Source organism: Peromyscus californicus, unplaced genomic scaffold (assembly GCF_007827085.1).
Source record: "Peromyscus californicus insignis strain IS unplaced genomic scaffold, ASM782708v3 Scaffold_11__1_contigs__length_118956290, whole genome shotgun sequence".
Lineage (NCBI taxonomy): Eukaryota > Metazoa > Chordata > Mammalia > Rodentia > Cricetidae > Peromyscus > Peromyscus californicus.
Genome location: NW_026294402.1, coordinates 106,475,156 through 106,500,044, shown reverse-complemented (window position 1 = coordinate 106,500,044; position 24,889 = coordinate 106,475,156). Strand labels below are relative to the sequence as shown.

The following is a 24,889-nucleotide window of genomic DNA, read 5'->3' as shown; positions in this document are numbered from 1 at the left end:
AGAAGTCTGAGATCCTAGCATTTTGCCTCAAGATTAGGTTGACACTCATTTCTAAATGGTGCACATGGCCTGCCGATATAGAGTTTAATGTTTACATTAGAAAAGTGATCATGTCTTTCTGAAACCTCTGTGCCTACTTGATCTGGATATCAGGTAGACATATGATTTCCTACACGACCTCTAGAGAAAATGGTGTTGGGGTTCAAAAGATGACTTACTGCATAAGGGTGTTTGCTATGCAAGCATGAAGACTTGAATTCCAAGTCCCAGCACCCACTTCAAAAGCTGTGTGTGGCCCAGGTTCATGCCTGCAATCCCAGTGGTGTTGAGGGCAGAGAAGGGAATATTGCTGAGACTTGCTGGCTGCTAGTCTAGCTCCAAGTTCAGTAAGAGAACCTGTCTCAGGAGAATAATGGTGGAGAGTGATAAAATGGAATGCCAACCATTCTATTCTGGCATCTACACATATATAAGCATGTGTATTTACTCATATATGTATGCATGTATTATATACATGTACTACATGTACATATCACATACACACCCACAGGGAGAAAGGGGAAGAAAGGAATGAAAGAAGGGAGGGAGGGAGGAAGGAAAAAAGGAAGGGAGGGAGGAAGGAAGGAAGGAAGGAAGGAAGGAAGGAAGGAAGGAAGGAAGGAAGGAAGGAAGGAAGATGTTGTGGACTCTGGACATGGAAGGAGGGAAGTAGGCAGGTTTACACACAGACATTAGGGCATTCTGATGCCTGCGGCATATGGCTTCCAAGATAGTCAGAAAAAGACTGAGCAGAATGTTTGGCCCAACTATGCCTGTGAACTCAGGACAAAATAATGGAAGAAACTGCTATTATCAGGAGCTGAGGTGCAGTGTCCATGTGATGTTGAGTAGCTCACTTATGAGGTAGAAGATAATGCCACAGGGAAAATATATGTGAGACTCTCTGTTGCCATATCCTGTGAGTGAATTGTTTTGCTTGAGTAAATATGGCTTATATTGCCAAGGCAGCCAGCAGTATAGGAACAAAAGTGATTGAAAAGATCTCTGACACCCCAGGTCAAATGATTGATGTTAACTCAGTTCTGTTACTGTTTGGTGGTGAGTCCTGTCTAAGCCCCTGGATTTGATGTCTGTTAGATGTGCTTTGTAGTATCTCTATTACTTTCTGTATAATATAATCTTTTAATGAAAGATTACATTTGCTTAGAAGTCAATGGACCAGTGCGTCTATGGATATGCCATGCTTACACTCTTTTTTTTTTTCTTTTTTTTTTTTTTGGTTTTTCAAGACAGGGTTTCTCTGTGTAGCTTTGCACCTTTCCTGGAACTCACTCTGTAGCCCAGGCTAGTCAAACTGAACCCAGCCTCAATGCTGTCAGAGTCTTGATAGCAGGGCCATTGATTCCAGTTTTGTTTCAATAATTTTTGTCTGCAATTAAAACAAAAACTATTTTTAAAAAAAAAGCTTGGGTCACAGATATAACAAAGCTACTGATCCGTTGCTTCACTCCACCCAGCTCTGTTTGCCATTCCTGACAGTTTGCACTACACCAAGACCCCTTGGATTTGGAGGAGAAGGGAACTGCAGAGCTGTCTTTTTTGTCAGAGTAGTGCTTGGTCCCCTGGGTAGGTAAGAGCACAATCTAATTTGCTTTCTATTGATGTAATAAAACACTAGCGAAAAGCAAGCATGGAAGGAAAGGGTTTATTTCAGCCTGCAGGTAGGAGTCCATCATTAAGAGAAGGCAGGACAGATGCTGAAGGAAGGAACCTGTAGGCAGGAACGGAAGCAGAAGGCATGGAGACCACTGCTCACTGGCTTTTCTTGATGGTTTGCTCAGTTTGCTTTCCTATGCAATTCAGGACCTCCTGTCTGGGAGTGGCACTGTCTACAGTGGACTGGGTCAATCATTAATCAAGAAAATGCCTCACAGACTTGCCTACTGGTCAATCTGATGAGACAATTCCACAATTGACATCCCCACTTCCCAGACGACTCTAGCTTGGGTCAAATTGACAAAGAACTAAGAAGCATAGCACATGGGCGAGATGGCTAAGGTAATGAGGATGATATACTTTTCAAGTCCCAGGCAGGGCAGGTTACACCACAGAACTGTTTTATACATTTTTGTCACTCAGATGCCTGAGGGAACTTTGAAAGGCAGGACGGCAGCTTTCCCTCTTGTACTTGGTTTTCTGCCTTTGATCTTTCATGATGGATAGCAATTTGCTTATTGTTTATCCATATCATATCCAAAAAGAAACAAAAAAAAATTTTCCAAGGGAACCTGCATCATTTGACTTGAATAGCAGGTCTTACTGAAGATTATCTGCAGACATAGTGGGAACTTGATAAAGGCTTGTTTGATGTGAAGAAGTAAACACTCCATACTTGACTTTGCTCCCCCTAGACACTTTCATTGACAACAGATCTTCCTCATTTTTTCAAGACATCCATGTGTTCATAGGGCTACATTTTAGTCTCCAAAGCTTTGGCATCCACTCCTTTCTCTCTTAGGTGAACATACCCACACATGGACATAGATCTATACATATGATGTTGTATGAAAAAAATTAATAAAAATAGGTTCATGAAATAAATCCTTGCAAAAAGGATATTTGTAGAACACTTCAATTTCCTAAACTTCTAGCAGGAACATTTCTTTTCTTAAATGTAGAGGTATTCTTCTAAGTTTATTTTCCAAAATGTTTTCTCATTTGTGTGCAAGCTTAATCATCTTAAAATATTTTTTGTGTTTTGGCTCAATAATAACAACAACAAAACCAAAAACAAACAAACAAAAAACAAAAACAAAACAAAACAAACAAAAACCATTTAACCAAAGGCTCACGTTCCTGGTCTAGTGCCTCTCACACGTATATTAGAACTTAGGTCTATCATTGGGAAGTTAAATTTGTGGGACAATTGTTAAATTTATGAGACAATTCCACATTTCTTTCAACTTTGAGAAGATTTTTCAGACTTTCTGAAGATATTGATATATAAACAGCTTCAATTTTGAAGTGCTTTCATTCCAAAATTTAATCATCTTTAAACTTAATCTGAAATGCCAAAAATCCTTTATAAGCTTTAACTAAGTGAGTCTTTGGAGAGTGGATCATGTTTCAGTCAGTCCATGTTTCTACCCTACAAAGGAGACCAACAAGTTACTGCTGTCACTTCCAAATGCAAGTCGTCATTTTTATTTGCAGATCTGGGACCCCGAGAACCGGAGCCTGTGGGAGGGACCGTTCGTGCCACTTGACTGTGTTGTCTTGTCATGAAACACTTACGCTAATTTAGCCTCAGGTTAGTCATCGCTGGGTTAATTTGTCACATATTGGGAAGGAGTGACTAATGAAGTGAGCATCGCAAATTGTAGACAGGATTCAGCTTTAATTTCCCGTTTAGATAGACCCTGACATGGAAGATCCTACAGGAATTCTATGTGGTTCTGCAGTGATTAGAGTATGTAACACAAGGATACATACAACAGGACACATGCAATTTGTTGGTGGGGATAAAATACAGAATACACATATGCCTTGAATTATATTATTCTCTTCTCCACCTCTTTTTCTCCCCCTTTGGATCCCAAATGCTATCATTTTTTTTTAATTCTAAAGCAAGCTTGAGACATAAGAAAGCAGTATTAAGACAATTTGAAATGATCATTGTTTTATTTGATGTTTTCTCTATAAAATAGTTGCGAGCCTTGTGCCAGTTTCTTATAGGTTCATTACACTGATGGGTTCTACTAAGGAATACTTCCAAACTCATGATTAAAATAGCATTTCTGGGCCTCTGAGATGACTCAGCAGATAAAGGTACTTGTGGCAATCCTGACAACCTGAGTTCAGTCCCCAGCTCACACCTAGCGGAAAGAGGGACTCAATGCCAACGAGTTGTCCTCTGACTGCCCCAGGAGTGCTGTGGGACATGCATGTCCATATACACACCTTTGCCTAAAAGTTATTCAATGTAAAGTAATAACAATGGCAATAAAAGAACTCCAGTAACTTGTCTTTTGTGTATTATATATACTACATATTACATAACAAAGCCCTTTTTGTCTTTTTATTATATAAATTAAAATTTGATAAAATTTATTAACAAAATTTTGCCAAGAAAAATATATTTGTTAAATATAGTTTGAGTTCTTGATAAAAAGGCGAGCACTTGGACCCGATCCGCATGAAATGGCAATGCATGAGTGGGGTTGTTTGGCCCGCAGGAAGCTGGAGTAGGTCTGGATTGCTGGCATTGCTTCCTCAGCAAAGAGAACAGTTTTAATCAGTTACAAAAATATTTGCAATCCATATGCTCCTCTCTGCTCACTCCCATATGCCCATATTCTCTTTTATCTTGGGAGATGATGACTTCATGATTCAGCCGTGTAAGAATAATACCTCGCTGACTTTAGAGTTCAGTTCTATTTCAAAACACGTCCTGGAAATTACACGCACACACGGAGATCCAGGCTGTTAGCACTTGGGTAGTTACGTGAACAGGAGTTTGTTCCGTCTTCTTGGGAAAAATTATATCTTACATCCTCCTACTGAAGCCAGGGTGGGTATCTGAGGCTTAGCGTTGAAACTCCATTGTCATTTGCCTGCTGGTTTAAATGGCCCTGTGCAAGCTGTGAGGGACAGGAAAATGAGGCAAAGCCTTGTGATAATTCACAATAACTTCATTCACTTTGGGAAAAGGAAAACCACACAAAAAACACTTGGTAACTTTTTCTAACAGGAGTGTTTGTTCTAGATAATGGGCTTGCAAGCCATCGATCACTTCTTAGTTTTTATTTAATTAAAATTGGGCATCTGTCATAGTAGCCATGGCACAGGAGGTCAGAACAGAAAAATGAAAACTGACTCTCAATTAGTGATCTATTTTGTGGGAGATGTGTGCTTGCCTACTCCAACAGCTATACGGTTTCTAACAAAAAGGTTGATATTTTTAAAACCAAGATATCCATTTGGTATAAAAGATGAATAAATCAGAAACCATCGATGGGATGCTTGGTTGTATTTTCAACAGTTGTTTGCCACTGTACAACAAATGGCTTTGTAACCCGATATGCCATTAACAGGGCCACTACCAAATCTGAAAGGAACCAGCCAGGCTCATCTAAGCTCGTGGGGAGGAGGTGGCAAGGAGAGAGGGTTTCTAACCTTGGGTGCAGGATTTGGATGCAGCTTGTGTTTTCACAGACTACAGGACTCAAGAGGTGTGTCTGCTGCTGGACTCAGCGGGTGTACTCCCCCCCCCCTCCCCGGAGGCTGAGTTTGGGCTGTGGTTTGCTTTTGGCAAATGCTATCAGGAGCCCGACTCTCTGTTTGCATTCAAGCTGTCTGTGTAGCTGCTCCTGTAGGAGTTACTAGAAAAGAAAGTGTACATTAGAGCGTGGATTGTTTGCAAGGGGCTTGGAGTGTGCCAATCTGTTGCTTGCTGCGACAGCGATTCTTTGCTGTCACAGGGAATGCTCAGCTGGCAGAGTTGTCCCGGTAGGGAGGGAAGGGAGGGAAGTGGAGAGTTGTTCACCATGAAGGGGGGATGTAAGGGATGCTTTGCAAACTGTCTGGAATGAAAAGTGCTGTCTCAACTGCGCCAGTGCGAACGTTTTCTGCTTTTTTCTCTCTCTCTTAAACTTTACAGACAAGACCTCTTTAAAACAAAGCCTCTACATACACTGCATGAAGATACCTCTTACAGAAGAGTCATAGACAAAGAATTAAAGCATATCACATCCACCTATAATTTAGACAAAGGCTTTGGTTTAGAAATAAAAAAGACAAACCTTTGGCATGTAGGTGACTTTGATTCTCATTGAGGCAAACACACAAACTTGTTTTTTTTTTATAATACAAAGTGCGAGATTTCACTAAAAAAGGTTAAAATTGAAGTGAGTAATCTTCGGTGCATAATTCAGTTGTTAATTTTAGCTCCTTGCGTGGGTGCCGCTCTGACTTGAACAGCCGGCTGTAGCCTTCATTGGAGAAGAAGCCGGCAGCTTGGGACAGGTGGAGCTGGAGCAAGCTGGGAGAGGGATTTGCTGGAAGCTGGTCATTAGTGTTAGAAACCCAGTCTTACTTATTGTGTGCTTCTCCCGACCGCCACAACTGTTGCCATGATGATTTACTGTTGCTCTTTTTTCAGGTTGTCGACCATGTGTCAAACCGTGTAAGGAAACTGCCTGGAGATGGACATTCTGAACTGCTAATGGGGACATGGGACGGCGGTCACCTCTGATCACTTGTGTGGATTCTCCTGGGGCAGAACGACAGAAGCCGCCAGTCCAGACCTACAGCTGGAATTCTGCGTGAAAGGTAAAGCATTTGTGGGGCTGCAGCTCCATATTTTCTTGTTGCTCCCTTTGAACTGCCATGCCTGTCTGCATAGACTGGTTCACCACATGCAGCCCTTAGAGTCAGGACCTGTCTGCTGGGGTGTCATTGGGCTTGTAGTTTTGAAAATTGGAGCTCAGTTTCCTCACTGTTGTCTTTTTTTTTTTATTTTCTTCTTCTTCTTTTTCTAATTGAAGCACTCTGAAAATTGAGTTAGGACAACAGAAGTTCTCTGTCCTCCTGTTCTAGACACTGTTCAGAGAAAGCAAGCTGTTCACCAATGGGAAAACGAAACTTTAATTTTGTTAGCCACACACGCTGGCTGACACGGAGATAGAAGAAATGTACCCAAAGGCGGCAAATCCTAAAACTTTCCCAAATTTAAAACCAGCAAACTAACCAGCTCAAACCTCTGCCTCCTTTAGGGAGCCTTTTCCTTCTACAATCCCACAGTCCTCTGCCAAATAGGTCCACGTACTTGAAAATTTTTGTTACAGGCCATCTGCTCTGGCAGGGTAGGTTTTAGCAAATTAGCAATGAATTTGCTACGGTGTTCATTTGTCTTCTGCTTCTAGCAGAAACTAAAGTTACTGAATGAGCAAGTGCTAATGCAGCCCCCCTCAGAGACATCAGAACTTCGGCTGTCCAAGGCCAGTTACCTGTAATGGCTAGGATGGGACAGTGAATAGTGGGGACATTTGCAAAGAAAGGACTTTCTGAGCTGCCTCTGCCCCTACTCTGCCCCTCTCTTCCCTTCCTCCCTCCTTTCTCTCCCTCTCACTTTTTCCTTCCTTCCTCTATCCCTCTTTCCTTCCCTTTACTTTTTCATAGTTAAAGAAAGGAGCAGGAAGTAAATAAGTAAACAATAAGTGATTTGTGAGCACATCAGAGGGAAAGAAGTGCCAGGGATTTTTAGGGTGGGGGAAACAATAATGGAATTAATGTCTGAAAAGCCACTTCCTGTCTGGGGAGCAATGTGCTGTGAGTGTGGAGAGGCAGGGGGCAGCAGCAGCAGTCCTTAGTACTGCCTTGCAGGCAGCTCAGGAGCTTGCAGCAAGGGTACCTGGCAGGAACCTGAGCAGAGGGGTGGCTGCTGCTGCTGCTACCACGACTACTACTTCTGTTCGTTGTTAATTTGAAGCCTAAATGTGCTGACCCTGGGAAGTTCTTGGTTAAAAGTAGATCCCAGGTTTATACCAAATCATAACTTTTCCCTCTGACTTTTGTCCACTTATTTGTCCCTGAATATGGTGCACTGTATCCCTTGCTGCTAGGGATGTGTTTCCATAGTTGAAACTTAATAACAATTTTCTGAATTACATGTGAGGTACCACCTTCCATCAGTAAGACCTCTTGACTCAGAAGTTAGAGGTTACCTGTTGAAGCGCTGGGGGACTATCCCCATTTTCCTTCTTTCACTCTGTTAGCAGAATGTGGGGACTAACCGTTGGGTGGGAGCAATGTGTCTCAGCTAAGATGAGTTGATTCATGTTGACAGAAGGTGCATGCATGTGTGCCGGTGTGTGCGTGGCAGGGCTGAGGCTGAGGTGGCGCGCCTGCGTCCTGTGTGTGCATTTGCTGTTTGATGTTGTCAACTGACTCCTCCTGAGTGTGTCAAGTTGGTAGGGATGCTGGGCTGCACCTCTGGATGTGAATTCGCAGGGAGGCACAAGAGAGCTCAAGAATAATTGGAAACGCTTCCCTGCACTGATACTGTTTTCTGATACTGTAATCTTTTAGGGCCTAAAACCTCATTGTTTCAATTTGCATCTGGGAGAATGTCTGAGCAAGGAGAACTGAACCCGGCCATAGTGGAGGAAGGACGGACTGAGCCAGAGTCCGCCCCAGAAAATGGCATCCTTAAATCGGAAAGTCTGGATGAAGAAGAGAAGCTGGAACTCCAGGTAAGCCAGAGGGACCTGTCTTGGCCTTTCACCTCTAGGATGTATCTAAAACTGCTTTAGGAATTTGGTAGTTAAGGATCCAGGAGATCAATGGAAAAATCCTCATCCAATTGTTTTTTTAATGATGCCATAAAATGCCTTTAGAAATGAAAACTAATATCATCAAAGGAGTGTATTTAATTACTGAATTTGCATACAGGAGCCCAGTATCCCTTGCTAGACCATCACAAGCTGTGCATGCAGGGCCTTTGCAGATGGGGCTGGAGGCTCTTGGAGTCTTGACACAGATTCCCTTTCTCATGGAAAGATGGAGATAGAGCTCATAGCTGAGAAATGTCAGAGTCATGTATTCTATAAACCATAGACATGTTAAGGTTCATATCTTCTTATACCAGTCTAAGCTCAAGAGTCCCCAGCTGAAGAGTCAGGACACTAAAAAGGATTGAGGGAGGGGTGGGTACTGGCAGCAGTTGGAAGAATCAGGAGAGAGACAGGATTAAATATGGAAGTGAATTACAAAGAAAAAGTATTGGTCCAGGGAAGGCCAACTGAGCTTGAAAATGCTACAGGTTTTCCTTTAACTGATTTACGAATGTGTTAGCATTTTCCACAATCCAGTCTTGTCCAAGGTCAATGATCCCATCGTGCCCCATCAGCCAGGCTGTCTTCTCTTCTCGCCTGTTTCTGCGCTGGGGAGAAAGGGCTCTGTCAATGACACATGTCAAAACACTGGGACTTTGGCCAGGAGGGTGTCCTTCCTAGTGGTCAGAATACCTTTGCTTCCACTGAGGAGATGTCCCTGGTCAATGATGGTGTCTCCCCCGCTTTCCTTTTCTCTCCTCCGCTCTCCTGCATCCCTCCCTGGCTTCCTCCCTGCCTCTCTGGAGTTCACTGTTTGTTTTCTTCTGTTTCTGCCATGCAGCGACGACTGGCGGCTCAAAACCAAGAGAGAAGGAAATCCAAGGTAGGGATCTTCGGGTTCCAGGAGTCGCCATCAGTTACAGTAAATCACACACTGCCCATCAGAGCTGCACATGTGCCCACAGCCCAGAGGCTGGGGTGGGTCCTGCTGTCCTCTTACAGTGTGGTTGCGATCCTCAGCCTTTCCTTCTGATATGGGTGCTTGTTGTTCACAAACCGAACACCTGTAGTGTTGTAATCTCTCTGTTTTTTACACCCAAAGGTGCAGTGGTGCTTTACACAATTTACGTCCACTGGAACTTTTGTTTGTTTGTTTGTTTGCTTGCTTGCTTTTGGATAAAACTTAGAGTAGACATTTCAGTCTTCCAAGTGATTTCTACCTAGAGATAACTGGGCAGTGTTGCTCAGTGCTTGGAGCACCTTCTTAGTGGAATCTTTTAATTTAGTTTTAATGGAAATTCATCGTGGGGTGTTTCTTCTGATATTTTCACAAATGTGACATCCGTTCACCCTTCATGCACATGGGTCAAGATAGTGAAAAACTGTTGCATAAGTTTGTGTTTTCTCCTTTGGCATGGGGCTTTCTTGTTCTTTCTTAGCCCTTTGCACACAGAATCACGCAGCACTTTCCATCCTGTCCTGAGAAATCTGGTTTGGGAATGTTTGTGCAAATGTGGTGGCCATGCTTTGACAGACTGAGAATGTTTTCTGTTTTTTTACCCACCTTCCTCAATCTCCAGTCAGGAGCAGGCAAAGGGAAGCTGACCCGAAGCCTGGCTGTCTGCGAAGAGTCTTCAGCTAGACCTGGAGGGGACAGTCATCAAGACCAGGTATAAAGTCTGCTTTGAGAAGGACTTGCATGACTAGATCTTGGTGTGAATGACCAATCGCTACTTTGACATTAAAGGAGGTTTCAGGGGAGAAAATGGAAATTGGAGAAAGATAGCATTTTCTTGCTTCATCCCCTGTTTCTGAGATATTCTGCATAGTTAGACATTTGGGGCTGGGTCCATAACCTAGCAGGTAAACTGCTTGCCACATAAGCATTTGGGCCAATGTTCAACCCCCAGAATGCACTTAAGCTGGGCATGGTTTATCATCTCAGTATGGGGGAAACAGAGCCAAGTAGATAGGTTCCTGGGGTTCAAGAGCCAGTCAGCCTGAGGTCCAGCCAGTGAGCCCCAAGTACCAGTGAGAGACTGTATCAAAAAGAAAAAAAAGAAAAAGAAAAATGATAGATGGCACCAGAGGAGAAACAGCTGCAGTTGTCTTCTGATTCCACGTGCACATGTACCCATACACCCTGGTGTGCCTCCCACAAATATGCAAATATACCCACACCCACATACACACCCACCCACCCCCATACACAACTAGTTTAAATGTATAACACAGGATATTGCATTTGTTTCTTTTCCAGACTCTCTGAAAACTGCAAATGGAAAGGAACTCAAAAGAATTTAGATTAAAACTTAATTTTAAAAAAGATAAGTAAGCACAATAGTGCTGGATGTCCACCAAGGCTCTCTCTTGATAAGGCTGAACCAAATATACCCCAAACACCCTGTCTTTAGGGAGACAACTTACCTCTCAGCTCCCCAAATGCACCTGCCTATAAAAACAAAAAACAAAACACACCACTGTTGGCTCCTATGAGACTTAAGAAATAGTGGCTAAGGTGCCCTGAGCTTTGGAGAAATACCCTTATGGCCTTTGCAAGAGATTTTTTAATTTTTTTTGGGGGGGAGGTGAATACTGCAAAAATGGTCCAGAAAAGCACCTGAGCTGGTGGTGAGTTGGAAACTGATCAGTTGCTGCATATCTTCATCCTGATCTTTGCTCCTTTCAGCAAGATGAGTAGGCACCCCAAAATTAAAAGTCCAGGAAAATGCTTCGTGACCAAATGAAGCCCTTCATAGCCTTTTTTCCCCTTTAACCATCATATTTACTTCTGAAAATCACAGTCTTGATGCAGAAATGTTACTTATTGTATCAGAGGCCAAAGGCAGTTAAGACAAAAGTCAGATGATCTGCCTGAGCCCAAGAGAGGGAAAATTGATTACAAAATCATTAGTTTTTGTTGGGATTTTTTTGCCTCTCTTTCATCTCCACCTCCCTTTTCACATTAATTGAAAGCCTCTACATTCTCCTTACTGACACAGAGAACATGGAGAGCACCTTCTTTAAAAGAACCAAAAAAGAAATTCCTTATAGATTTTTGTTCTAAGAGTGTTTTCTTTTCTAGTCTCATTTTCTTAACACGCCACTCATGTGGAGAGGCACAGGTGAGCTGTCATTCAGTAGCCATTACTGTGTTTCATATACAGCCTTTTTTTTTAAAAAAAAAAAATCTTGGGCTCTGAGAAACATGTGGCTTTTCTTCAGCATTTTATGTGTGCATCTATTTTTAATGGAGATGGAAAAGGTGAAATGATGTGAATATTATGCCTTGTACTATCAATGTGGATTGATGGCTTCTAATGTACGGCATATGATTTGGGTGAAACCCAGTAGAATGGCAGACTCTGGGAGAATTAATGGCCCAGTTGTCTCTCACTCCTAAGGCCAGGCAGAGGAGGCCAGCCTCGTTAGACTTCATCTGCTCTTTGTCTCCTTTGACAAGGAACAAGAAGAGTTTTGGTAAGGGTCACCTGTGTCATAGCACCCATTCCAGAGGCAGGTCTAGGTACTCTCACACAGTGGGTGCAAACGGTGCTTTGTTCCTGCTGGCTCTGAACCCAGAAAACAAGGTTAGTGTTGGAGGAGAGAATTAGGGTCCTCAAGCTTTCTGTTGGCTAGCCAAAGGATGGTGGGAATAAGGGGTTGGTAGAAAACCAATGGATACATGCATAAGCAAGTGGTCCCATCTTAGAGTTTATATGCAATGCCTTCACTGGATACCACCGGACACTTAGAAAGTGTGTGGACTGACTCCCAGAGAAGTATACAGTATATGGAATGTATCGCTTCCCCCATGTTTGTATATTCACAGTATTTGGAAAACTGCCTTCATTTTCTTGTGTGGGGAAAACTCTTGTTCCCTGTATTACTTGATCTCAGACCCACACCAGATGGATGGTTCAGTCTGTCTTTGAGTTAAAGGAAGCGTGCTTTTCTAATGTTATATTATTTACTGATCAGTGTGTTACTGCAACTTGAATCATTCTTTTACTGTTGTTGGGTATAAACTTATCCTGTACCAATGTATTTATTAACACTTGTATTTTAATATTGAGCATATCAATAAAAATATTTAAAAAATAACAGATTGTTTTTTACCAACTCTACAACACTTTTTGTGTGTTCTTTCTACACCATACTGTATATTTATGTGTAGAAAATATATTTTTTTATTCTGAATGTAGCATTTGTCAACACAAAGCATCGATTTGTACATTTTTCTCCAGTGGATGTCTTTGACCTCTGTTTTTATGTATAGAATATATTGCCAACATGATGATTTTTAGATTCCAACTTAGAGAGGGTTGGATGGTTCCAACAGTTCTGAAGAAGGAATGGGACCATTCTCTTATGACTCACATGCTCACTGCTTCTCTCTGAGTCTACTGATGGACTGACTCTTCTCATCCCATCCTGAGACACATCTCAGCAGGAAATGTCCCAGGGATTTCCTGAGAAAGTAAAAGTAAAATCAAAATCCTAGATCCTACTTGAACCCTCACTGATTGCAATAGTTCTGTCCTTAATCACGCAAAGAATGACCATAATAGAATCTCTCTCTGCTTTACATATCTTGTATATATCCACCCACAGAATAAACTCCTGGGAATGAGAAAACCCAGCTTAGTTAACAATTTATGATGGTAGAATGTTTTATCTCATCTTCTTTATTGTGGAGGTTAGAGATCTTTTTGTTTTTGTGTTTTCTTCTGGCCACCATGGTGACTTCCCTCCAGTTATCATTTCCAGTGAGGTCCCTCCCAAAGCATACAGCTCACTTTGAGGAATGCTACCTTGTGCTTATTCAATTAGCCAGATTTGATCAGAGCCATTATGAATCCCAACCTGGGTACAGCTAAAGGCCAGAGTCACAGGTCACAGGTCAGGTGAGCTTGCAGGAAAATTTCTGTGAAAAACACTCTTCTTCACTGGAAACATTATCCACCCCGTGCCCCACATCATGAAGCAGAGCCACCATGTGATCTCTCACATCTGCACAACCTAGCCTCCTCCTCCCTAAGTCACTGTAACTCCAGTCAGCATACGCTTTGCAGAAACTAAAATCCCCAACAAAATGTCATTTGGCACACTGTGCTTCAAAGAAGCAAATGTGCAATCAAAGCAATGGCTACTGCGTGGTTATCAATACAAGCAGATTGGATTCCAGAAAAAAAATAATAATAAAATGAGGGAATGCAAAAGTAGATCCAGCTCAACACTACAATCTGTATCAAGCAGCTGCTTCAGAGAATCTGTTTGGGAAAGAGTTAATGCAACTAAATTGACCCAAACATAGATTTATAGATGACTTATGAAAGCATAGCAGGATTCACCACATTTTCTAAAAGGCAATGATTTTTGTGACTGAATCATAATAAAATACTAATGGCATCCATAAGCAATCCCCATGACCCTAGGCCTAGGATTCACACAGCTGCAGGGTTCAGTTTTCCACAGCATGGGCATTCTTCCTGACCTGGCTCCCATGATAGGATTTGTGCTGTAAATTGGCTATTGGGTGTGTTCTTTCTCTTGGTTCTAACTGTAATTATGACTCCTGGAACCTGTCTGTCTGTATGCACGTTTCTCCTTATAAGGAACTCTGGAAGGAAATTGGAGAAGCCTTTTTTAGACATGACAGTGCCTCCAATGTGAGTAGATGGAGGAATTTTTTCCCCTACACATTTAAAAATACACCTGTAGAGAAAATGAGAGTTGTGATCTACATGAGTTTAGCTTGATTAAAGTTAATACTCATGAGGCAAAGTTTAATACCAGATGTGTCTTCTGACCTCCTGCTGACTCCTGGATTTCAGTTCACCTTAAAGGGCAAGTGTTCTTTTTATCTGACAGGCTTAATTGTTTTTAACCACTTAAGAAACAGGAATTCATACCTGGCTCTCATTTTCCAATACCTACTAACTTCTGTGCAAAATGGAAGCCACGCAGAGGGAATTACATCTGGCCCTAAATTATTATATTTTTTCCCCAACAGGAATCTATTCATTTACAGCTTTCCAGTTTCCCCAGCCTGCAAGAGGAGGATAAATCTAGGAAGGATGATTCTGAGAGAGAAAAAGAAAAGGATAAAAACAGAGATAAATCTGAGAAACCCAAGATCAGAATGTTATCAAAAGGTGAATTTGAAAAACATTTCCTTACCTTGCTTAATTTGGGCACATGCATCGCCAGATGACATTGCAAAGGGAACAAGTCTTAGAGCCCCGGACACTCTGCACCTCATTTTCTAAGTGGTCCTGTATGTGCTTAAAAAAAAAAGTGACCCTCACTGTCTTTTTATTCCTGATCTCTTATTTGTAAAGCTAGAGAGGTTATTTTTAGAATCACTTGTTTCTTTGAATTCACTCTTGAATCTCCTGTTCTCCATGACAAGCTGAGGCAAAAGAGGGAATTCAAATACATTCTTGCATTCAGGTTCATTGACAACTGACTCAGATTAGTGAACAACGGTGACACACAGCTTTATAGTTTCATTCACTCTTACCTCAAAAGAAAGACAGCAAGGACCTCAGCACCTTCCCACAGTAAGCCACACATGTGTGTGCAGGGCAGTAGACTCCCTGGCACAGAGGACTTTGATCTGTGCATTTGTATACTATTTTGTGTTGTTTCATGTGAAAACAAGAATCATATTTCCATTTGGAAAAGAGCCCATCCTTCTAAAGCCACAGGCCTACAGTCTAGAACTTTGAGACTGCTGATACACTTTTAATTGCACAAAGCAGATGTAAGTTAAGCTGTAATGAAGAGAGTCAAGCTGGAGACAGCTCAGGGAATTCCACCAGCCTAGGGATGGCAGCTACTCTTAATGTTATGCCCTGCAAATATATCCCTGCTTCAGATGGTTAGCTTTTGTCTGGATGAAAACCTCATGCTTATGGTGTACAAGAAGAAAGAAGTTAAAATTTCTAAAATGGCTGTATAAACCTGGATTTATCCAACACCTGGAGATCAGAAAGACTTGAAAATATTTATCCCCTGCCATATTTTGTAGTGATTAATTTTTAGATAGCTTCATTTTTTTAAACTGCTTTGTTTGAACCAAAAAGGTTGTCACGGGATGGAAAGCTCTTGAGGTCTCTGTGGGTTGGATGTACCTGTCATGTGGAGGCAGTGCCCCACTGGTTTTCAGCATAGTGAGAACGCATGGAGTTTGACACTCCACCACCACCAGTGTGCACACTTCCCCTCCCCTGACACCAGGATCTTCCCACAGTCAAGAACCTCTCAACCCCCAAGTATCATCTTCATTCTGATGTTATCCTGCCAGGTAGTGGGTATTTTCACACCCGGGGGCTGGGGGGGGGGAGGGCTTCCTTTAAAATTGACCTAAGTGGGAAGGAAATCAGAAAGGTTGCAAATGCTTTCCCACCCCTGCATTCCCATCATCACCAACCTTGACAGCTCAACTTTGTCCTGCTCTGTTTCAGACTGCAGCCAAGAGTACACGGATTCCACCGGCATAGACTTACACGAGTTCCTGATTAACACTCTGAAGAACAATTCCAGGTAAATGGTGACACAGGCCCTTTGTTTGGGGGCAGGAGATTCAGATAGAATGTTACAAAGTGATCAATCAAAATACCTCTAAGAAATCAAGCATACAACACAGACGGCCTTCCCTGATACCTCCGCTCAACTTTCCCTGTGGATGGCTAGCCCTAATAGTTTCATAGTTACCCACTGCCTAAGTTAGAGTGTGCCAGCTCTAGCTCCCTAAACCCAAGGAAAGATTGAAGGAAAAGGAAGATAATGGAAATGATCAGTAGTACATCAATCAATCATGCCTCAGTGCAGGCACATATCCACGTATATTCAGTACTCCAGCTTAGCGTCATTCCAGTTTCTTTTGACTTTAAGTTTTTATCAGTTGTATTTTTATTATTAAAAAATTTACTTGTCATAATTAGCATTAAAATGATAACATTTAACAATACCAAATACTTAACAAGTGAGATTAAAACAAAATCCTAAGTTCAAAGTCATGGTATGTAAACCAAGGAGTTGACATAGCCTGAAGATGAATTAGATAGACATTGGCCTTCTCTTTTTTCCCTTGCATTTGATGAACTGTATTTGCCCTTTGGAAACTGAAAAGTACATGAGACCTTTCCTTTGAACGTTTATTTTTCAGGGACAGGATGATACTCTTGAAAATGGAGCAGGAAATGATTGATTTCATTGGTGACAGCAAGTATGTTCAATGGCAATGCTAGCTAATTTGATGACATGTCTTAGTTCAGTATCTGAGTTAATGATTCATGCCAGAGAGAGTTGTGAAGAGATAAAACATCCGTTCATACGGTTCTTGGTATATTAAATGGAGAGGTCACTGGATTTTCGAGTGGTCATTGCTTGGATCATGTGTGTTCCTGCCTGTTAAATTTGTGACAAAATGGCCATAAACAGGGGGACACCGATTAGCGTGGAGGAGGTGTAACAAGAAGCGACCCTTTTCATTTTTGTTATAGTTTTTTAATGGGCTCCAGCTGGCTGCAGTCAGTTATGCCTGGAAATAATTGTGCTTCATTTGGTGTCAACTGGGTAATGACACATCTCCAGATAGACATCTACAATCTCTCCTAAGTCATGTAATCTGTCCTCTGCCTGCCTCTGTTGATAAGGTATCATGAACTAAACCAGAACACTTTGTAACAGATGAGACAAATGTGGGGCTGCAAAACAGCCAGGCCTAGTGCAGCTTGATCAATAAATCTATGATAGCAGAAATTTGTCTGTGGGAGAGAACATCGGGTAATGCTGAAATGAAATGCGGCCAGAGTTTCTGGATAAAAGGAGACAGTGACATGTAAAAACCTATAAAATGTGCTACAGACATACAATGAAGATGCCGATTTCACTCCTCCTGTAATCCTGTTCCAGTAACCACTATAAAAAGTTCCCGCAGATGTCATCATATCAGAGAATGCTGGTCCATCGGGTGGCAGCCTACTTCGGATTGGACCACAACGTGGATCAAACTGGAAAATCTGTCATCATCAACAAGACGAGCAGCACCAGAATGTAAGTCCCATATTGGAGTTTGTTTGGAATTTTCTTTTTCTGTCAGGGATTGGTTCATAAGATCACAGTATACATTCCAAAGTGTATGACATTTAATACGTACAGCAGTGCTGGTTATCTTTCTGTGCTTGCAGCAGTGGGGTGACGTAGATCAGTAGAAGGCTGCATGAGAACCAGCCAAGTGTGCAAACTCTAGGCAGTGAAGCAAACACATTTCCTGTTTTTGTTTTTGTTTGTTTGTTACAAAGCTCATGATTTTCTTCGTTCTATTAGCATTCTGTGAAATTACACATAAAAATGGTGGGGATTGATTACAAAAATAGCATTCAGATGAAAATAACAGGCATTGCGCTGGGAGTGTAGCTCAGTGGTAGAGGACTTGATAGATAGCACGCACAAAGTTCATTAGGTTCCCAGTACTGCAAATGGATAAAGTCTAAGTAAGTAAATAGATAAATAAACCCTTCCTGCAAAGCCAGGCAGGGTGGCATCACCTGTGGTCCCAGCACTCTGGAGAGTGAGGCAGGAAGATCATGAGTTTGGGGATAGTCCCAGATACATGGAGTGATTCTGTCAAAAAGGAAGGGAGGGTGGGGGGAGGGCAGAAAGAGGGAGAAGGGATGGGTAGGGATAGGATTCTTAAAGCCGTGACACACAGAGACACAGAGACATTTGTCCTTTTCTTCTTTCCTTTTTTCTGATGCGGAGACATGAATTCTGTAAAAGCTCTGAACAGGATACAGAAACCCTGCTTCTAAACCCTGTCCTGCTGCCTGGGCCAAGCAGCCTGCTGCATTTGCTATTTGCCACCTTGGTGTCTCCACCTGCGAGAGGTTTAAGCTTGACAGATATCTAAGTTTTAGCCCTAAGAAGACAATGCTTGCTTTTTCTCAAGATCATCGTAGTCTTTCATTTTCGCATCTTTTCCCGTTGTCCCATCGAGTCATCAAGAACATCATAATAGGAGATGAAATTGCCTGGACACTTGCAATTGTCTCCTTTGAACTCATGTAGCTTTTGAATAGAGCTGAAGCCACTTCTTTAACAGAAGGTGTGGCATCCTCAAAAAAATAGTAAATCATCTTTTAAAAAAAACTTTCTTCCTTTGAGGTGTTCGGTGAGCAGTGAATCACATGGTCTTCGTGTCTGGATGTTAGTGCGGGGCACTTTTGTGTTGAACAGAGCTCTCACGGTTAAACCATTTTTATTTTCTGCTCACCACAGGTTAGGGCAAGCGGGGTGGCCTCAAGCCTCCTCATCTCCTCAGAGATCCGCCTGAGCTCAGTAGAGGCAGAGAGACAGTTAGGAGGAGGAGCACAGAGTAAGGAGCCGAGACCAAGAGTGTCTATTATCTCAGGGACACTGAGTGCTTTGCTTTTTTACTCTGAGTTTCAAATTGCTTATATATCTGTAGAACAGTTTGAAGTGGATAATGTTTAAGGGCTCTTGAAGCTGCAGAATTGTTGGGTCCTGCAGTTGCCTTCTACTGCGCTGGCAAAACACATCTCAAAATTTAGCAACTTTCCACTTCAACTGATTGTTGACTCTAGTGCCTCCTGTTTTGACTGTCATGGAAAGTAAAGGTCACTCTGCTTTAAGCCACCACATCTTTGTTTTCCATCAGATGTACCCAGCTGGTTTCGGTGTACTGTTTACGTTTTTCACTCTCCATTCTAGCTTTTCTGTGGCTTGAAGGTACCATAAAACAGGGACAGACTCACTGAGAACAAAATAGAGAAGTGATTGACTTCCTCTTTTAAGTGGTCTCTTATACTTCCCTCTGAGGCCAAGGGAAATGTGGATCAGTACATAGATGGAGCAGATTCTGCCTGATAGATTTACAGCTTGCAGATAGTGGGTTTGTGAATAGTTCCAATGGTTTTACAGTCTCCTAGTCATGAATATCAGTCCATGTTTATATACTAGTTGCTGGTGATGTTGAGCCTCTGTGAATACTCCCGATAGCTGTTTAACAAAGTGGCCTTTTTCACTGTGGTAGCTCTATATGACCACTTACATTTAAATTTAGATACAATTGGAGTTTTAAAATTCAGTTTCTTTATCAGGTTAGTCATATTCCAACTGCTTCCAGAGTCAGAACACATCTAGAACATTTCTATGACTCCAGAAACTTCTTAACTCTTCAGTAGATCCTTGTGTTTCCTTCAAGTCCTCCAGCACCACTGCAGGATATAATCTGTCTTGAAGGCTTCCATTAACTGACTAACAGAAGTCCTAGCACTAAATCTTTTCTCTTCCAGAGAAGCACAAACTTGGGTCACTTTTAGAAAGTTTTCTTGTGTGTGTCTGTGTGCTTGCAGAGGTGTGTGTCTATCTATGTGAACCACATGAATGCAGTTGCCATGGAGTCCCGAAATGCCATCAGATCTCTCTTGTTCAGGAGTTGTGGGCAGTTGTGAGCTGCCCAATATGGGTGCTGGGAGCTGAACCTGGGTCCACTGCTAAAGTAGCAAGCACTGTTAACCTCTAAGCCCTCTCTCCAGCCCCCAGCTTTATTTGTCCTGGGCATTGTCAAATAGACTGTGCATGTTTACACCTTCAGAGGAGTGCACAGTGAGTGTGGGCGGACAGCACCTCTTGAGGGTTGGTGACTGCTTTGGTGGCAGCACCAACAAATCCTGTCTGACAAGCCCATCTGCCCTTCCACCGTCCATCATCCTTCCCTGAGTCAAGCCATGCCAACCCCACTGTAAGCTGTGGAGTTTCTAGGCATTAGCCGGAGCATTAAACCCTCTTGCTTCATCCCAGTCACCATGTTTCTAACCCTCTGTCATTTAAGTGACTCTTAGAGGGAAGGGGGCTAGTGGCAGAGTTTGAGGGTAAACTGCTATCCTTGGAAAAGGAACAAAAAGGGAAGAGGATGAAATAAAGGCTCTCTCAAATAGGTAGCATATTGCAATTTCCAAGACATGCATCATATTAGTGGTGCTGGTAAAGCCTGTTGTTTCATGAGGATGTATGTATGCTAGAGCTGTCTACTGGGTTTGAAGGTAGACATGGGCCATTCTCTTCACAGCACTGTGTTGAAGATCTAGGTGCCTTGATGGGGAAATTTGGATTCTCTGCAAACATGAAGAGCTGCCTCACCAGAGCAACTGATAGTCAATAAGAGCCAGGCTAATTCTGAAGTATTCTTGGATTCAAATACATTGACTCATAGAAGGGAGAGAGCTGGGATGGTACCCTGTAAGTGGTGTGTTTGAGGAGTATTTTTCTAATGTGTGCAGGTTTCTGATGCTCCCATGCAAATTCCTGAAAACAAACAGTTTAATTACCATCATGGCTTAGGAGAACAGGTCCAGAATGTGACTGATTGGATGGATTATGGAAATGGGTTAAAAAGTTAAAGAAGAGATACGCTTTATTTATTTATTTATTTATTTATTTATTTATTTATTTATTTATTTATTTATTTATTGGTTTTCAAAGACAGGGTTTCTTTGTGTAGCCTTGGCTGATTCTCACTCTGTAGATCAGGGTGGCCTCGAACTCACAGAGATCTGTCTGCCTCTGCCCCCAAGTGCTGGGATTCAAGGCGTGCACCACCACCGCCCAGAGAAAGCCTTCTTTGTGTTAGTTTGTTGCTTGTTTTCTTCAGTGAGTCCTTCCGGTTCTGCAAGGTGCCCCTGTCACATCGGTGCCTGCATTACCACCACACTACGGTATCGGAGAAAACACAGTCAGCAGCTGCCTTCTGCCTTAGCTTTCTGGACGAGGTGTGGTTTAAGATGTTCCAAACAGTGACTTGAGACTGTTACACTTTTCACAGAAAGAAAATAGTTCTATGTGAAATTCAGACTTCTTAGGTCATAAGTACAATCCCTGAGTACCATGTGGGAGAATGAATGGCCTCTGTCTGCCAGTCTCTGTCATATCCTCAGTTATCATCCATTAGCTCTCCCATGACGGAAAGAATTGGTCTCAGGCCACACTCCCGAGTGAGTGAACTGATACCATCTCCTGCTTAGAATCATGACACTTACTATGTGTTCACTGTACCTTGCACTTTAATTCTTGGTTTATTTATTACATCACATCTAATCCTACAAAGAGAATTTCAGTTTGGGGCCTACAGAGAAAGAATAATTAACAGGACTCAGATCTAAACCAGTGTGTATAATGTGATGATTTTTTTCAAGCTGAATCATCTTAACTTTTGAGCCAAGTCTTCAAGATGTGTGCCTGGATTAAGTAGGGATCCAACTGTTTAATTCCTTTGTTATCTGATAAGAAATAGGTATTGAAGAGCTGTTATTTTAAAGATATTTTGAAGACTTTCTTACTCCTATCAGTAAACATCAGAATCTTCTTTAATTTCATAGTCCCTGCTATCTTGTTCTGATAAGAAATGGGTATTGAAGAGCTGTTATTTTAAAGATATTTTGAAGACCTTCTTATTCCTATCAGTAAACATCAGAATCTTCTTTAATTTCATAGTCCCTGCTATCTTGTTCTGGTTTGTCACTACTAACATGTGCGGCTTGTTGAACGAGAACATCCATGAGTTATGCTTATCAATAATGTTAGTACAGAAGGTAATCTATTCATTGTGTTCTTACAAAACCTCTGCCACCAGTAGCCCTAGACTCTCTTTAGATGCTCAGGAGCCTCAGCTCTACGGGGAACAAGAAAACATGATGTTAAGAGTTGGAGTCACGTCACTAGAGGCTTTGCATTAATACTTTTTCAGTACTCTTGAGATCCCCAGAGAACATGTGGCTTTGTAGCAGAGAGGTTGTGTTCTCCATGCCCTGTAGCAGTGGACAAAACTGAGGAGAACCAACAGTCAAGTAAATGCAGGGAAGGGAGGATTCATCCAGTATATCTAAACAAATTTCTGCTAATACTCTTCATTTATTGAGCAGTGGCAAAGAGCTGAGCTTTCTGCAGAGATGGTGGCATCTAGCTCATATAGCCATCTAACAAAAGACTATTTTAAACATCACACTAGTGCCTGGAATAGAGAGGAAATCTGCTGAGAGGGAAAGAGAGAATCAGCCAAGGTTATGCATTAACCACTACCATCAGGAATCCAGCTCTGATCTTGTGCCCTCCAGGCTGAGGACTTTGCAAAGATTCTTTGCTTCACAGAATGTCACTGGGAGATCCCCTGGCATGTTATATAAAGGGGACTTTGAAGGTAGAGAGCCCTTAAGGCTTTAGGAGTGTTGATAGGCAACCTTGATGCTTTAGGGAAGTCAGTGTGGTGTGAACAAGAAGAATGTGTTCAAGAGAGGAATAGTGACAGGGATAGGAAGGCTTGGCCAAATGTTCCCATCACCAAGTTGTAGGGCTAGAGTTAGGAGACCTAGGGAAAGTAGAGAGTTATCATGGAGTTCTTGTGGGAGACAGTCCAAAATGGCACTGCTGTCTGAGCAAAACTATGTATATTAGAGAACTATAAAATAATCTTGGCCTGTAGTGTTGCAGGTTTTCTAAACCTCAGAACTAACCAAGAAAGAACATGTGAGAGTATGTGACCAATTGCTGCTAGGCACACTTTTTGGTACATCAACTGGGTCTCCAGGGAGGCCTCCCGTTACAATTGTCTGGATTTTTCTTAAAACAGCAATTTCTGTGTCTGAAATGAGGCCCTATATTTTTGTAGTTGTTGTTATCCTTGTCTTTTTCACATTCAATTGGTTCCATTGCCCCGCCCCTCTGAATTTTGACAGCAACACTTTGTATTTCCCACTGTTGGACTTCTGGTTGACTGTGAGGTTCAGTAGTGTCACCCACTCAACATCCATGATGCAGATCCTGGGGTCTGTGCTGCTTGACTACCACCAAAGATCTTATAATGTGCTTGTTCTCTATAATGCTGCTTTTATTCTTCTGTGATGTTTGAGGTGGAACCCAGAGTCTCATGTTTGCTAGGGAAGAGCTCTGCTCCTGGGCTACGGTAGGCCCCGTCTCCAGCCTCTTTCTTTCTTCCTAGTATTATCTTTGTCTTTAGACAAGATCTCACTGTGTGGCCTCAGCTGAGCTTGAGTATGTGAGCTCCTGCCTCAGCTTCCCATGTAGCTGCGATCATAAGCATGAGACTCATTCCGGACTGTTAACTTCTGCACATTTAGGCAGAAAACTAAAACTCTGAAAGTGATTTTGTCAAGTTTTTCTATGTTACAAGTATGTGCCTGTTATATTAGAAGTTTTGTACTTATCTTTGTCTCCCTGATCTCCATTTTCTCTCTTTCAATTATTTTTCTACATTTAGCACAAAGATGTTCATTGTTCTTTTTCTGGAGGTTCCCCCTGCTCTTTTATTATCTCCTTCTTCTTTTCTTCATCCCAGAGATAGAATGTGGATCTGGAGTTTACCATTTGGAGACTGGAAACCATCTGCTTACACTAACATTTCCCACAAACAATGTGATTATTACCCATGCATGCCTGGGTATCTTTGCATACTGCAGATCAACTTTTAACTTGTCTCTGATAATTTTCATGTTAAAAGGTTGTCATCTCTTCAACAATTTCCATTTCATCTTTCACATCCGCCCACTCGCCTTGCCTCAAATTCCCTACCCTTAAGAGTACAGAGCAGAGCATGGCAGTAGCAAATGCATTGGAGGACTGTACTTCACTCTCCACAATCTGTGAGATGGGGTAGTGGTCCAAAGGATACTCTAAATCACTGGAGGATTTCCGTGAGCTTGAGGCCAGCCTAGGGTACATAGTGAGTTTCAGACCAGCCTGGCTACAAGATGAGTTTAAAGGTAGCATAGGCTGCAGACTGAGCCCCTGTCTCAAAAACAAATCAAAGCAATACAAACAAAAAGAGAATTAAGTGCTTAGGATTCAACCCCAGGATTCTTGCGGTGTGGGGTGTGGGATGACTGCTCCAGAAAACACAGTTAACTGAGACATCTGTTCAAGAAATCAACAACAACGAACCCTGTTCTAGCTAGAGAAAGCTTCTCTAAAAGGTGACATACATGACATAAAGGGCCTTGGCTAAGGATCCCTGAAGAGAAAGGTCATTACTGTCCTAGCCACAGGATGCTGGGCCTTCTACCTTCTCAGGACACAGACCCAGGACAGAGAGTCTGGGCACAGGCGAAGGACCATGTGCTCTGCTGAGTACCCTGAACTACTGAGACTTAACATGGGGGTTCTTGGGTGTCCACTATGGGGAATTTCATACTTTCCAGGTGACTGTTTTCACTGAAGCACAACAAAACAAAGAACAGACATGGGCTTCCTCCCATGTTCATGGAGTTCTTGTCCTTGGTTTAGAGCTGTAAGGGGTGCTGTAAGCACACTGGCAGCATGCTGAATCCATATTTACTCGGGGTCTCTGTAGAGAACCAAGCATCCATCTATTTAAGTGCATCTTGGAGTGGTTTGTTAGCACCCTGCCCTTTCTAAACATGGTGAATCTACTGTTAAGCTTTTTGTTGGGATGGTGCTGCCAGTCATCTGACTAGAATCCAGAGATTAAATGCCTAAAACTGCATTGCTCTCAG

At 42.2% G+C, this 24,889-nt stretch overlaps 1 protein-coding gene across 19 annotated transcripts in view; it reads left to right on the top strand.

Annotated features, from left to right (window-relative positions):
* The window catches only part of Arpp21 (cAMP regulated phosphoprotein 21), a 169,574-nt gene that overhangs the window by 39,412 nt on the left and 105,273 nt on the right, over positions 1-24,889 (top strand). For 9 of the 19 annotated variants that reach the window (XM_052722551.1, XM_052722544.1, XM_052722538.1 and 6 more), the window contains exons 1-8: positions 6,082-6,330; positions 8,089-8,252; positions 9,175-9,216; positions 9,914-10,003; positions 14,350-14,491; positions 15,806-15,884; positions 16,510-16,569; positions 17,259-17,399. In XM_052722551.1, the coding sequence (XP_052578511.1) occupies positions 8,127-8,252; positions 9,175-9,216; positions 9,914-10,003; positions 14,350-14,491; positions 15,806-15,884; positions 16,510-16,569; positions 17,259-17,399 (680 nt within the window). In that variant the 5' untranslated portion in view covers positions 6,082-6,330; positions 8,089-8,126. The other 10 variants (XM_052722469.1, XM_052722451.1, XM_052722478.1 and 7 more) reach the window with 8 other exon arrangements.